This window comes from Leucoraja erinacea, chromosome 3, assembly GCF_028641065.1.
Source record: "Leucoraja erinacea ecotype New England chromosome 3, Leri_hhj_1, whole genome shotgun sequence".
In the NCBI taxonomy this organism is placed as follows: Eukaryota; Metazoa; Chordata; class Chondrichthyes; order Rajiformes; family Rajidae; genus Leucoraja; species Leucoraja erinaceus.
The window spans coordinates 78,459,983-78,475,332 of record NC_073379.1 but is presented as its reverse complement, the minus strand read 5'-3'; the positions used below and the strand labels follow the sequence as shown (position 1 = coordinate 78,475,332).

Sequence of the window (15,350 nt, the reverse complement as noted above, 5' to 3'; positions counted from 1 at the left end):
ATATTGGGCCATAAGGGCAGAAAGTACCTAGCTGGATGATAAAGTAGCATTCCCCGGCTGTAAAGTGGTGGGCCTTGCAGACTGAAGAAGGTACTTGTCCAATCTGCATTGCGTTTCTCTAACGTAGAGGAGATGACGTCATGAGCAATTCACAAAATTGGAAGTGCAAGTGCACCGCTAGTTCATCTTGAAGAATTATTTGATGGCTCAGAAGAAGAGACAAGTGTAGGCATCGTTTCTCCTGTGGTTGCAGAGGAAAATGTGATGGGACAGGGAGTGATGTGGAGATGAAAACAAGGAACAGGAAATTATGAACAGTCTCGTCAGTGTGTTGAAAATGGGAGGTCTAGGGAAGATATTTCTCCTTGTAGAAATTATGGGGGATGATGCATTGAATGTGGATACAGGTGCACAACCTTTTATCCGAAGATCCAAATAACGAAAAGCTCTGAATAGCGGACATTTTTTCAGTCCTTCGAAGAAAGGGGAACTAAATCCCCATTCATAAAAGAGGTGACTGTATATTGCGCGGGAGGGTTAATAATTGACAATCTGCTGCTGCCTGCCCGCTGAGTTAAAAAGTTCCCACGGTAGACTCACGATACACAGTGTATCGTGAGTCTTGCGTGGGAACGTTTTAACTCAGCTGGCAGGCAGCAGCAGATTGTCGCTCCCTTCAGTTTCACCCCACCTGCACCCGTCTGCTTCCTGGCCATGTGTGTGACCCCTTCCCTCCCCTCTCCAGTTCCCCGCCCATTGCACCAGCGCTTCCTGTCGGCGATGCCAGCATACAATGCCAGTCACCGGAGACGTCAGGACCAACGGGACACCGACCCCCAGGCCCACTGCAAGCACGGAGATCCCAGATCAGCAACTTCAGCCCAGCCCCGCTCCAACTCCAGAGGAACACATAGGGGCAGAAGCTGATGGTGTGCAAGGTACGTCTTGTTCTTGGGGTGGCGCAGCTCGGGCTGTGGGCGAACTGCCACTTGTCGCCGTAGTGGCCTATCGGGGAGCGGATTCCTCTGGAGTTGGAGGGACAGGGAGACACAGCGGCTTTTGAGAATGGTGGACAATCACTTCCAAAGTTCTGCCCACACAGTCAGTACACCTCTCCTATACTTGTCTCCCGCACTAAGATCATCTCGCAGAGAATGATCCCAGCATAAACTCCCTATTCTCTCCTATGCAGGTGAGCAAGAAAAAACTTGTTTGCAGACTGCAGAGGGAGGGGGCAAGTAACGGTACAGTTCACAGTCTCAGCTCCTGCGAACTTGCGGGTGGAGCCGAGCACTCAGGACCAACTGAGCCAGCCGTTAATACCGACTGCTAAAAAATCTTCGGAGATCCGAAAGACGAAACAGCCACGAAAAGCAACTGGTCTAGCTTTCCAGCCCCGCACCTTCCAAGTAAAATGGAAGGAAGGTCAAGGTGAACCCTCTTGCTAGTAAGAGAGGAGATAGGAGAGAAATACAAGAAATAAAGGTGTTGTAGTTAAGAACCTTTCTGAGGTGCAAACGTGCTGTTTTTGCCTGTTTAAATTATTGTATAATCTGTGGTACGTTCCTAACATTCACTGTTTTTCAAATAACCTGAGGCTATTAAAAAAATGATCACGCTCAGATTATACAAAAGCATGAATCCAGTATATGTTGCCAATTGAGAAATAAAGTTAATTTAAACATGATAGCTTTAAAATGGATCCTTTGCTGATCCATTTGTTAGCCAGATGCAAAAATACATTTTCCTCAATTATGATATAAACTTGCTAGAAATATATAATCGGGCATAGGTTTAAGGGGATAGAGGAAAAAATTGGTAGAAATTGGAGGGGTAACCTTTTCCACATAGAGGATGGTGGGTATTTGGAACGAGCTGTCAAAGAAGTAGGTGAGACAGATACTATAACAATATTTAAAAGTCATTTGCATGAACAGGAACATTTTAGAGGAAAACTAGACCAAGTGGGACCCGTTGGGCCCCATCCCCCAACGCAATAATCCAGCACTCACCCGTTCCCCCAACGCAACCCGTTTCCACCACTAACCCGTTCCTCCAATGTAACCTGTTCCCCCAAAGCAATATTCCACCACTCACCCATAGCCCCCATGAAAGGCCTGGTGCCCCAAAGCAACCTGTTCGCAACACGAGATAGTTGCAAATTCCAGATTTCCCATTGTGTTTGCGTTATCAGACAGCGTTACATCTTCGTGTCCGCTTGAATGCAAGAGACGGGAGAGCAAAGCGCATTCAGCAGACGAGCCTGAATTACCCTCCAAACTTCCCTCTACGTTTCATGTGCAACTTCATTTGTACAGTTTTACAGATGTTTTTATTTGTCGAGAGCCGCTTTATTTTGGTAACGAGGCAGATTTAATAAAAGGTAGACACAAAAGGCTGGAGTAACTCAGCGGGACAGGCAGCTTCTCTGGAGGCACCCATTCCTTCTCTCCGGAGATCCCGCTGAGTTATTCCAGCACTTTGTGTCTATCTTCGATTTAAACCAGCATCTGCAGTTCATTCCGACACACTAAATAAAACGTCCACCCCCCCTCCCCCTCCCCCCCCTGCAGATCCTGGTTTAAACCAAATATAGGCACAAAATGCAGGAGTAACGCAGCGGGACAGGCAGCATCTCTGGCGAGAAGGAATAGCTCCAGAGATGCCGACTGGCTCACTGAGTTACTCCAGCTTTGTGTGCCTATCTTGCGTAAATAAAACGATTGTTTGAATCTTCGGAAATAACTAGTCTCAATTTGAATTTGAAGAAATGCTGGACATTGGTTGAGGTAATTGTGCAAGTCACACAATGTGTTTCACGTCATATTCATTGCCCATAATTCAAGGATTTATACCCCAGAATTAATATACATGGTTGAATGAATCCGTAGTTTCTATGTGTTCCGCCAATAAAGATTAAAACTGATCCGTGCCCTTCCCTTGGAGTTAGTAATACTAAAAGCCATGCTGTGCTAAGGCAACGGGTGCCCATTTGAACTGCATTTGTTCAAGGTCTGGCATCAATCATTGAAAGGCATCACTCATTGAAAATGAATTGTTAGATCACTGTAAGATTTTCCATTAAGATATGACTAATCTTCAACATTTCACTTCGGCACTCAGGCCAAACCCACAAGTTACGCACGAGTCACTACGGTAAACTCATGGGCTACTACGGTATTACAACGAGTTTAAAATTTTCACATTTTTCCTTCAAGAGTAAATTTGACTCGTGGAAAATTTCAACATGTTGAAAAATGTTCACGAGTTAACCAGTTTCCCGAGTACCTGCCGTTAGCGTTACGAGTCGCTAAGTAACGTCCACGAGTTCCGACGTTCCCGCTACGTTAATTCTACATGATTACCACAAGTTTGATCTGTTTTTAACTCGGGATCACTCGTGGGTGGACTCGCACCGTGAGACAGGGGTTTTAGGCTGGCAGATTTTTTTGTGTCATCATAACTGCCTAACTGCCAGTGCAGATTTGAAGAAATCCAACTTTTAAATGTGACTTTAAAACTTTTAAATCTCCCCCACTACATCCCTCTCCTTACACCAATGTAAAAACACTCTCATAGCTTGTGTATTGGCAGCTGAGATCACGTTGATTTTCGGTTAATGTTCACAACAGATTGTGTAAATGAGATCCCATTGTGATTGGAGGACTGTGAGATGCCACTGTGACATCATGACTGGAAGCTGCTGGAAAAGTCTCACTCTCACAGTCAGTTATTATTCCCAAAGTCGGCTTTTTTAAACCTCTAAATATCAATAACGTGAAATGTAACAAAATCTGAAGGAAGCTTGACGGGGAAAAGTGGAGTAAGGTTCTGCAATATTTTTTTATACAAGCATGGCATTTTCAAAGATCACAAAGTCATTTAGGGCCTGGAGAGTTAAATGTACAACTAATACATTATTTTACTAAATGCATCAAATGATTGTTGATCAGTTGAATGAGCCTTGATCACTTTATCGCCGAGAATATTTCTTATGCCAAATTTCTATTTACTCAAAATCTAGGCTGACATAATAATTTGAGCAGAAAGAAGTCTTTTAACTTTTGTCAATTTTTTCAAAAACAAGAATCAGTCTTCAAAGAGATGTATAATTATGCATCAGTTTCTTCATCTTACTGCTTCCACTTTGTGAAATACAATATCATTTATACCAGCATGAAAGAGCACCAAAAGACATTTACGGGAAGTAGAATAATGTACAATCAATTTTAAAGTAATTTGCAATGCGTTAACAGCAGATTGTGAAGAAAGTTATGATCAAGTGGAAAATAAATTAAATCCTAAATCAGGACTGGAATATAGACATAATGATGAAAAACATAATTCAGAATGGTTGAGTAATTGCTGGAATGACACGTGTACATCTTTAAGGAATGCATTTAGTCCAAGATTTTGGAATTTTTACACATTTTTCTTCATTTAAAATAATCAGTCATCATGGTTTTCTTAAATATAGACAGCCATTTGCAAGACGTGGAGTTGGTGGGTTAAAGAAAGGACAACGCTGAGAACAGGAACAAAGAGATAAGGATATAAAGAAGAGGTTGAATAAACAGGACTAAAGAGGCAGGGACTAAAGAAACCAAGATATGCAATAAACAATATTGAAATGAAGGAAAGAGGAAGAAAAAGGTGAAAATTAAAGGACAGAGGAGGATAAAGTAGAAATGGAGAAGAGGAGAGGGTGAGGAAAGTTAGATATTTTATAGACAAAGAATGATAAAATATAAAGGTTAGGAGGGATGATGAGAAAGATGAGGGGTGAGATGAAAAGTGGTTACAAAATTGGAGAAAGATCAAAGGGTGGAAGTGGTTGGTGGGCTGTTGGAATCTGACGTTGATGAAGCATGATGTGGGGGAAGAAAGACTAATTCCCACCATCTTCATTGCCTTGGGGATTTTGTGATTTTTCATGTCATCATTTTAGTAGCTCTGAGAAAAATACGATGTCATGGGCATTCTTTACCTGTTTGTTGAGTGGACCTTGCAGATGTGCTGCTAGTTCTCCAAAGAACAGAGGATCTACAGTTGGCTGAAGAATGAAAGCACCTGCTGACCACATACCTGTTGGGAGTCCAGAACCAGGGGCCTACTGTTTAAGAATAAGGAATAAGCCATTTAGAACAAAGACGAGGAACACTTTTTCTCACAGAGAGTGGTGAGCCTGTGGAATTTTCTGCCTCAGAGGGCGGTGGAGGCAGGTTCTCTGCATGCTTCAAGAGAGAGCTAGATAGGGCTCTTAAAAATAGCGGAGTCAGGGGAAATGGGGAGAAGGCAGGAACGGGGTACTGATTGTGGATGATCAGCCATGATCACATTGAATGGCGGTGCTGGCACGAAGGGCCAAATGGCCTACTCCTGCACCTATTGTCTATTGTCTATAATAATCTTTCAAAGAATGTTTTGCTAAGTATATTGTGGCAACATTTTCCATTAAAAAAACTCAACCTACTATCAAATTATTCTGCAGTACATTCAAGTACAACAAAGAGTACATTTCCTCCCTGTAGAAATCAGCAACAAATCAGCTGTGAGAAACTGTCTGAAGAAGGGGTCGAGGGTCTTGAACAAAAACATCACCGATTGCTTTTCTTCAGATGCTGCCTGACCCGCTGAATTACTCCAGCTTTTTGTGTCTATCTTTTGTGAGAAAAGCAACCTTTATAGCAAACCAAATACTGCTTTAAGTGAAGTTGAAAACAAAAAATTGATGTATAAAAAACAGCATTGCTAACATTCATTATGGATTTTAAGGTTTTGATGTGTAAACAGATTATCGTCTTACATGTATTGGGGTTGGAGGTGGGTCAGCTATGGCTGTATTAAACATTGTCCAGGACTGAAAAATTAGATTAGCACTGCTTCTAGGGAACACTATTCCAAAATAAATTCCAAAAATCGACTATTACCAAGTATGTCTTAAGTTATTTTTTTTCTCATAGATGTAGGTTGTTTGCCAAGTGGTTATAAAGCATGTTCATGTACTTCTCCATTCTGTGTGGCATTCCTTCCACATATAACTCTATCTATCCCACTCCAATACTCCCATAAAACTGTAACTGCAACAGATACTCATAGAGAGCTATTAGTAATTAAAGTGAATTACAACTCAGAACTTAAAACATCATTAATTCCTCTTCCCCCACCCCACTCCATGAACGTTTAACATTCCAGACTATGAAAGTAATTTGTTAATCTTCAAAAATATTAAAACCAATGCATAATGCATTTTTGTAATCCCATTGGTATGCTTGAAGTAAATGCATACTTTAAAATTGGTCTTGCATTTTCTTTGTGAATTATTTTAAATGCCATTGTATTGACCTGGAGGTGGTGTGGTGGGTAAGCAGACTTTTGATGTAGGTGGGGGCAAGCCCGTTAAGGGCTTTGTAAACATAAAGAAGGATCTTGAAATTTATTCGGAACCGCACAGAGGCCAGAATCGGTGTCCCTTTTGCGGGTGCCCGTCAGGAGTCTCACTGCGGCGTTTTGGTCCAGTTGCAGGAAGGACAGGGAAGATTGGCTGATGCCAGTGTAAATGGAGTTGCAGTAATCTAGGCGGGAGGAGATAAATGTGTGGATGATTTTTTCGAGGTCGTCAAACTGGAGGAATTGTTTTATTTTAGCTATCGTCCGAAGCTGGAAGAAGTTAGCTTTTACCACGGCATTGACTTGTTTGTCAAATTTCAACGCTGAGTCAAATATCACGCCAATGTTTTTGACGTGAGGTTTAAGTAATGGGGTATGTATGCTTGGCTGCAGAATGGTGCCCAAAAATGTGCCCACTTGGATGCGTGTTTTAATGACGCTGATGATTGTTTGCTGTACCGTCCAATTAAGTCAGCTGCTGATGAAGATTAACAATCAACAACAATCAGTTTTATTCGTCACATTGCACATAAAGTGCAAGTGAAATGAATTTGCCAGCAGCGGTACAATGATAAAGAACACACAATACACAATAAAAATTTAACACAAACATCCACCACAGCATTCATCACTGTGGTGGAAGGCACAAAATTTGGCCAGTCCTCCTCCATCTCCTCCCGTGGTCGGGACCAGAGTCCAGAGTCAGTCCAGGTTCGGCTCTTCCTCACCAGAGACCGCGGCTTTAGGTTGGTGTAGGCCGCAGGCTGGCGGTCGAAGATTTAAAGATCCCGCCGCAGCCAGAAGCACCGCAGACCGCCGAGCCAGCGGTCGAAGCTCCCCTCCAGGGGTGATGGTAAGTCCACGCCGGGTCCGTGGTAGAAGTTGGCCGCGGGCCGGCGGTGGAAGCTCCTTCTTCTCCCGGGTCCCCCACGAGGGATCCCGGGCTGCGGACGCCGCGCCAGCTGGAGCTGTGCAGACTGCTGCTTCAGGCTGCTGCTGAAGCCCCGGGCGCGTCTCCGGGAAAGGCGGCCCGATCCTCGTTGTTAGGCAACGGGAGAGGCGGCCTGGAAAAAGTCGCCTCTCCGTGGAGGAGGCGACCAAAACGGTTTCCCCCTTACCCCTCCATACCACCCCGCACACAAGACACACAAAGAAACACAAAAAACATACTTTAAAACATACTAAAAGAACACAAAAACTTGAAAAAAACCGGACACGCTGCTGACAGGGCGCCGGCTTGCAGCGCCCCCACCGACCGATGCTCTCCAAAAGGATCTCGATACTATGGTTGAGTGGTCTCAACAATGGGGCATGCAGTTCAACCCTTCCAAATGTGAAACTATGCGTGTCACCAGAAAGAGGAATCCAGGCGAAACATCTTACAATATACTTGGTGCCACCCTTGAAGAATCCAAACAAACCAAGTATCTTGGCATCAAATTGCAGAATGACCTGCGTTGGAATGGTCAGACTCATCATGCAACGGTGAAAGCAACAGGTGTCCTAAACCTTCTGAGGCGCAACTTTCATCCAACTTCTGTCAAGGAGAAGCTATATTTCACCCTCGTTAGACCTCATTTGGACTACGCAGTTGCAGCATGGGACCCATACACAAATAAAAACATTTCTTCCATCGAACGTGTCCAAAAACAGGCAGCTCGATTTGTTACTAACACCTATAAGAGAGAAGCGAGTGTCACCAAACTTCTGAATTCTCTGGGGTGGAACCCTCTCCAAGACAGACTTGAAGCTCGCTGTTTGATCTGTTTTTACAAAATGTTAAATGGTCAGCTCGACATAGACTACAAGACCTACACCAAACCCAAACCAATTAGGAGCAGACGAGGGCATTCGATCCAATTTGTGATCCCAGCTACAAAGACAGATGTATACAGCAATTTGTTCTTCCCCCGCACAATTAAAGCATGGAATAATCTCCACCCAACTATAGTTACCCAACCAGATGCATCTAAATTTAAAGTAGCTCTTTCTTCCCAATAACCCTTTCTGGCTTAAGCCCTTCACCACCTCCAGTTTAAATTCCATTTGGAATATTTTGGTGGACCAAGAAACCAAGAACCAAGAACCAAGATCATGCAGCAGAGCCTAGTATCCCGTCATCTTAGATTACCTTATCACCTACTCAAGACCTCGCTTTGTCATGCCCTTTTGTCAGCTGGTGTGCAATAGTCATTCGTATTGCTTCAACCTCCACACATCAATATGAAGTTTAGTACAAGGAGAGACCCAACTGTGAAAGCTATTAACATCACAATCATAGCTCATGGACTCTGGTGTTCTGGCACCACTCTTAAGTGAAACATGACATTCAGAAGATGTCCAGCTCAAAATACAAGGTGAATACATCATCTTCTGTTGTGGGTTTACCAACCAAAATGCAGCTAGTCTGACCATTCAGACTGCAGTTGTGTGATAAAGGAATACATCTTGATTCTCTACTACAGAACAGCACACCAAAGTCACCAGCATTCCCCCGCCCCCCTGCCCAACCCCAATAGATGTAGGGCAATTAAGATTTCTAACTTGGAGATGTTCCATTCAATTCCCTCGTCCAAATCATTAATATATATTGTAAATAGCTGGGGTCCCAGCACGGAGCCTTGCGGTACCCTACTAGTCACTGCCTTGTGAAAAGGACCCGTTTTCCCCTACTCTTTGCTTCCTGTCTGCCAGCCAGTTCCCTATCCACATCAATACTGAACCATGTATTGAAACACATACCATGTGCTTTAAGCTAGTCTCTTATGTGGGACCTTGTCGAAAGCCTTCTGAAAGTCCAGATATAACACATCCACTGGTTCTCCCTTATCCACTCTACTAGTTATATTCTCGAAAAATTCTATAAGATTCGTCAGACATGATTTACCTTTCATAAATCCATGCTGACTTTGCCCAATGATTTCACTACTTTCCAAATGTGCTGCTATCCCATCTTTAATAACTGACTCTAGCAGTTTCCCCACTACCGATGTTAGACTAACTGGTCTGTAATTCCCCGTTTTCTCTCTCCCTCCCTTTTTTAAAAAGTGGGGTTACATTAGCTACCCTCCAATCCTCAGGAACTACTCCAGAATCTAAAGAGTTTTGAAAAATTATCACTAATGCATCCACTATTTCTGCAGCTACTTCCTTAAGTACTCTGGGATGCAGCCTATCTGGCCCTGGGGATTTATCGGCCTTTAATCCATTCAATTTACCTAACACCACTTCCCGGCTAACCTGGATTTCACTCAGTTCCTCCATCTCATTTGACCCCCGGTCCCCTGCTATATCCGGCAGATTTTTTATGTCTTCCTTAGTGAAGACAGAACCAAAGTAGTTATTCAATTGGTCTGCCATGTCTTTGTTCCCCATGATCAATTCATCTGTTTCTGACTGCGAGGGACCTATACTTGTTTTAACTAATCTTTTTCTCTTCACGTATCTATAAAAACCTTTGCAGTCAGTTTTTATGTTCCCTGCCAGTTTTCTTTCATAATCTATTTTCCCTTTCCTAATTAGGCCTTTGCCCTCCTCTGCTGGACTCTGAATTTCTCCCAGTCCTCTGGTAGGCAGCATTTTCTGGCTAATTTGTATACTTCATCTTTTGTTTTGATACTATCCCTTGTTATCCACGGATGCACTACCTTCCCTGATTTATTCTTTTGCCAAACCGGGATGAACAATTGTTGTAGTTCATCCATGCAGTCTTTAAATGCCTTCCATTGCATAATTATTCGTCAACCCTTTAAGAATCAATTGCCAGTTTATTTTGGCCAATTCACGTCTCATACCCTCAAAGTTACCTTTCTTTAAGTTCAGGACCCTTGTTTCTAAATTAACAATGTCACTCTCCATCCTAATGAAGAATTCAACCATATTATGGTCACTCTTGCCCAAGGGGCCACGCACAACAAGACTGCTAACTAACCCTTCCTCATTACTCAATACCCAATCTAGAATAGCCTGCTCTCTCGTTGGTTCCTCTACATGTTGGTTTAGAAAACTATCCATACATTCCAAGAAATCCTCTTCCTTAGCACCCCTGCCAATTTGATTCACCCAATCTATATGTAGATTGAAGTCACCCATTATAACTGTTTTACCTTTGTTGCACGCATTTCTAATTTGCTGTTTGATGCCATCCCCAACTCCACTACTGCTGTTAGGTGGCCTGTAAACAACTCCCACTAGCGTTTTCTGCCCCTTAGTGTTTCGCAGCTCTACCCATATCGATTCCACATCCTCCAAGCTAATGTCCTTCGTTTCTATTGCGTTAATCTCCTCTCTAACCAGCAACACTACACTACCCCACCTCCTTTTCCTTTCTGTCTATCCCTCCTGAATATTGAATATCCCTGGATGTTCAGCTCCCAGCCTTGGTCACCCTGGAGCCATGTCTCCGTGATCCCAACTATATCATAGTCATTAATAGCTATCTGCACATTTAACTCATCCACCTTATTAAGAATGCTCCTTGCATTGAGACACAAAGCCTTCAGGCTTGTTTTTACAACACTCTTATCCCTTATCCAATTATGTTGAAAAGTGGCCCTTTTTGAATTTTGCCCTAGATTTGTCTGCCTGCCACTTTTACTTTTCACTTTGCTACCTATTGCTTCTACCCTCATTTTACACCCCTCTATCCCTCCGCTCACACATTTAAGAAACCCTTTCCCTTTAACTCCATCCTCGACTATCCCATTTGACACCCCACCACCATTATTCAGTTTAAAACTACCCGTGTAGCAGTGGCAAACCTGCCTGCCAGAATGCTGGTCCCCCACCTGTTAAGATGCAACCCGTCCCTTTTGTACAGTTCCCCCTTACTCCAAAACAGATCCCAGTGATCTAAGAATCTAAACCCCTGCCCCGTGCACCAGTTCCTCAGCCACACATTCAGGTCCTGTATCTCCCTGTTGCTGCTCTCGCCAGCACGTCATGTTGGAACTAACAGTGCCGTGGGAGGACTGTTTGGAGGAGGCCCATGAGAGAATGTTGACCAAGTATGAAGATCTGGTCATAGACTACCATAAGCAGGGCTGGAAGGCAAGGTGTATGCCCATCGAGGTTGGCTGCAGAGGTTTTGCAGGGCAATCGCTCTACAAAGGGTGCACTGGGCATCAACGGAGTGGCGAGGAGAAGAGCCATCAAGAACACCAGAGAGGCAGTGGAGAAGGCCTCGAGATAGCTCTGGATCAGGAGAGAAGGTCCATGGGGAGGAGCGAATGCCACCTGAATACAAGTCGTGGTCTGATCAACCACGGCTGGGTCGCCTGGGCAAGGGTGTCTGATGTTGAAAGACCCAAAACACCCAATGACCTCAGGTTACATCACTGATGATGTGTTCAGGAGCGTCAATAGATGTTTTTTTATTAACCACATTCAAGAAAGGACACATCTGACTGCAGTTACTACAGAGATCTCTCTTTTGTCTGCCAAAGGGAATACCACAGCCCGGGTCTTCCTTATCCACTGTCTTCTAGTATGTGAAGTGCTTGTGCATTTTGCTTGAGCAGCTAACACCCCAGCTATATGAATATTGACTTCTCTAACTTCAAGTCTCGCTGGCCCTCCACTCCGCACTGGACCACTTGGCCAACAAAAACTCACATGTCAGGCTGTTATTCATTGACTACAGCTCGGCATTTAATACAATCATCCCCTCCAAGCTGGTTACCAAACTCGCAGAACTGGGTCTCTGCGCATCCCTCTGCAGCTGGATCCTCGACTTCCTCATCCACAGACCACAGTCTGTTCGTATTGGTGGAAATGTGTCAGCCTCGATAACAATCAGCACGGGAGCACCTCAAGGCTGCGTGCTCAGCCCCCTGCTGTACTCCCTCTATACCCATGACCGCGTAGCCAACCACAGTGCGAACTCCATCATCAAGTTCGCTGACGGCACCACTGTTGTGGGACGTATCACTGATGGGGATGAGTCAGAATACAGAAGGGAGATCGAGCAACTGTCCATATGGTGCCAGCACAATAACCTGGCCCTCAACATCAGCAAAACCAAGGAACTGATTGTGGACTTAGGAAGGAGTAGGAGGGGGACCCACAGCCCCATTTATATCAATGGGTCGAAGGTTGAAAGGGTCAAGAACTTCAAATTCCTGGGCGTGCACATCTCTGAAGATCTTTCCTGGTCCGAGAACACTAACGCAATTATCAAAAAAGCTCATCAGCGCCTCTACTTCCTGAGAAGATTACGGAGAGTCGGTTTGTCAAGGAAGACTCTCTCTAACTTCTCCAGGTGCACAGCATGCTGACCGGTTGCATCGTGGCTTGGTTCGGCAATTTGAGCGCCCTGGAGAGGAAAAGACTACAAAAAGTAGTAAACACTGCCCAGTCCATCATCGGCTCTGACCTTCCTTCCATCGAGGGGATTTATCGCAGTTGCTGCCTCAAAAAGGCTGGCAGTATTTATTCATGTGTGTATATATTTATAACATGGTATATGGACACATTTATCTGTTTTGTAGTAAATGCCTACTATTTTCTGTGTGCTTAAGCAAAGCAAGAATTTCATTGCCCTGACACATGACAATAAACTCACTTGAACTTGAACTTGAAGTAACCCTCACTTTCCCTCTCTCTCCATCCCTCCCCCTTCCTAGTTCTCCGACCAATCTGCCTGTCCCCGATTAAATTGTATTTGTGCGCTTCGTTGTCACCTTCTCCTAGGCCAACAATGATCTATTCCACATGTTCCATGATCTGCATCCCCTTTGATGTCTCATTTTCACACCTTACTTCCTTATCTCTGTGTCTCCCTCTCCCCTGACTCTCAGACTGAAGAAGGGTCTCGACCCAAAACGTCACCCATTCCTTCTATCCAGAAATGCTGCTAGTACTTTTGGAGTCTATCTTTTATGAAAAGCTGCTTTCTGAATCACAATGTTGCATAGTTTGTTGTAGTGCTGTAAACCTGTCTGATTCCATCGAAGACCATGCAATGTTTTAACAAGGGAAAGAATGAGATCCAGATGATTTGCATTCCTTTGAGGAAAGTATCAAACTCCTGCATACATTATCTATTGATTCTAACTATCAAGCTAGAAATGTTACCATTTACCACAATACATTCCAATTTCATTAGAAATAATTTATAAAGCATTTTTTGAACAAGAACTTCTGAAGTTTGTGATTTTCCTTTCAGGGCCTCCACAAGTCTGGAAGATGAATACAAGATGCAATTTCATCCCTTCAGTGCAATTATGATTTTTTCCAATTGATTTGCAGCCTTGACTAATTCTTTAGCTACCGATCTCAAGTTTCCCAACAGCCAAGCAAAATTTTAAAAGACATTAAAAGAGCCCCAAGACCACATAAACATTCCCAAATCAGGATGAAGATTCTCATTAATAAATAATAATGATGATGTTGTGGGAAGTATCAAAACACACACAGCAACATGTTCTGTATGACAGTGTGTGAATTTGCAATGTTTGCTGGGCACTGCTTATTGTAAAATACAATTATTTTGAAATTTAACATAAATCTCACCATGTGTCAGTTATATTAAGCATAATAATTTTCTTGTATCCAATATACACTTACAGCAGCAATCACTGGTGAAACAAAACAATGAAATACAGTAAATTCTTGTTACAACGGACCACGTGGGGGGGAAGGAACTAGTGTTTGTCATTGTCTATTGTACGCTATAACCAAGTAAGTATTATCATTGTATGTAGTTGAAACAAATATCTGCGGATGGTAGTTAATGCACAAAACGACACAAAGTGCTGGAGTGTCTCAGCAGGTCAGACAGTATCTGTGGAGAACATGGATAGGTAACATCAAGACCTTTATACTGATTCAAAGTGATTCAGTCTGCTGAGGTACTTCAGCACTTTGTTTTGCTTCACCTTAAAACTAGGCATCAATGCCGCTGGTCTGCACCAGCAAGGCCTTCTTCACTCACTGGACAGTCCAATTGACGCTGCTGTTGTTGCGGCTCGTGTTGTAGCCCATGGCCCTTGTGTCTCTTTCTTCAAGCTGCCGCATCAGACAGGACATGCTTGCTTACTGTGGGGCTCCTTCCCCTCACACCAGCTGCCGCTTCTTCCTGTCGGCCTTCGCTTTGCTCTGCTCTGCTTCCTCCTCCTCCGCCGACATCTTCCAACGTGGAGCATGTTGGCGACTCCGGGGCAGAAGGAGGGGGTGTCAGCAATGGTGGAGGCAGGAATGGCAGAGTATAGACAGTGTGATGTGAGGAAAAAGAGGTAACATTGGGGCGAGGAGAGGGGACAAAGCAATGGGAGAAGGAGGAAGCGGCGGTGGTGGAGCAGGAAATGCAATGGCCTGCACGATGAAGTGGTAGCTGGTGAGAGAGGAGGGAGCCCAAAGTGACCGTGCATTTCCTGTTTGGTGGTGCCAGCTACAGTTTGAGCCGCAACAACAGCCACGTCAACTGGACCATATGATAGGTGAAGAAGGGCTTGCCGGAGCCCCTTGCGAGCTGGGGGTTGCGTTGGAAGCCGTGGCTGTAAGTGGCCGGCTAAGCGGTGTGAGCCTGAGGTTGCGTCGGCAGGTCTATCCGCTATAATCAAAATCTATTATACAAGGGTCCATTAAAACAAGAGTTTTGGATTGCTGCATTTTCATTCAAGTAACAAATTAATTCAGTGTTTTTTTGGTGGGGTGGGACAAATCTGGTGCACAAGACCTTTCAACTACCTTTGCTAAAGATTAAAAAATTAAACAAAATAGCTCTATAATATTTATCCAACAAATACCAATTTACCTTGTTGTGGTCATATTTGTACTGTATTTTGAGTGTTTCCATTGCTCTGATCATAGCCTGCATGGCAGTGAAGATATTCTGATAGACCAGCTTTGTGAAACCTCGTTTGTCCTCCTCGGAATACCCTGTACCATGGATGATTCGCATCTGTTTGATGAATGTGCTTTTGCCACTTTCTCCGGTGCCTGGGAAAACAAACCAAAGC

At 43.9% G+C, this 15,350-nt stretch overlaps 1 protein-coding gene across 1 annotated transcript in view; it reads right to left on the bottom strand.

The window, feature by feature from the left end:
• LOC129695757 (guanine nucleotide-binding protein G(q) subunit alpha) overlaps positions 1–15,350 on the bottom strand; it is a 162,335-nt gene that overhangs the window by 73,315 nt on the left and 73,670 nt on the right. The window contains exon 2 of the mRNA XM_055633030.1: positions 15,146–15,330. Coding sequence (XP_055489005.1) covers positions 15,146–15,330 — 185 coding nt within the window. The remainder of the gene's footprint in view (positions 1–15,145; positions 15,331–15,350) is intronic.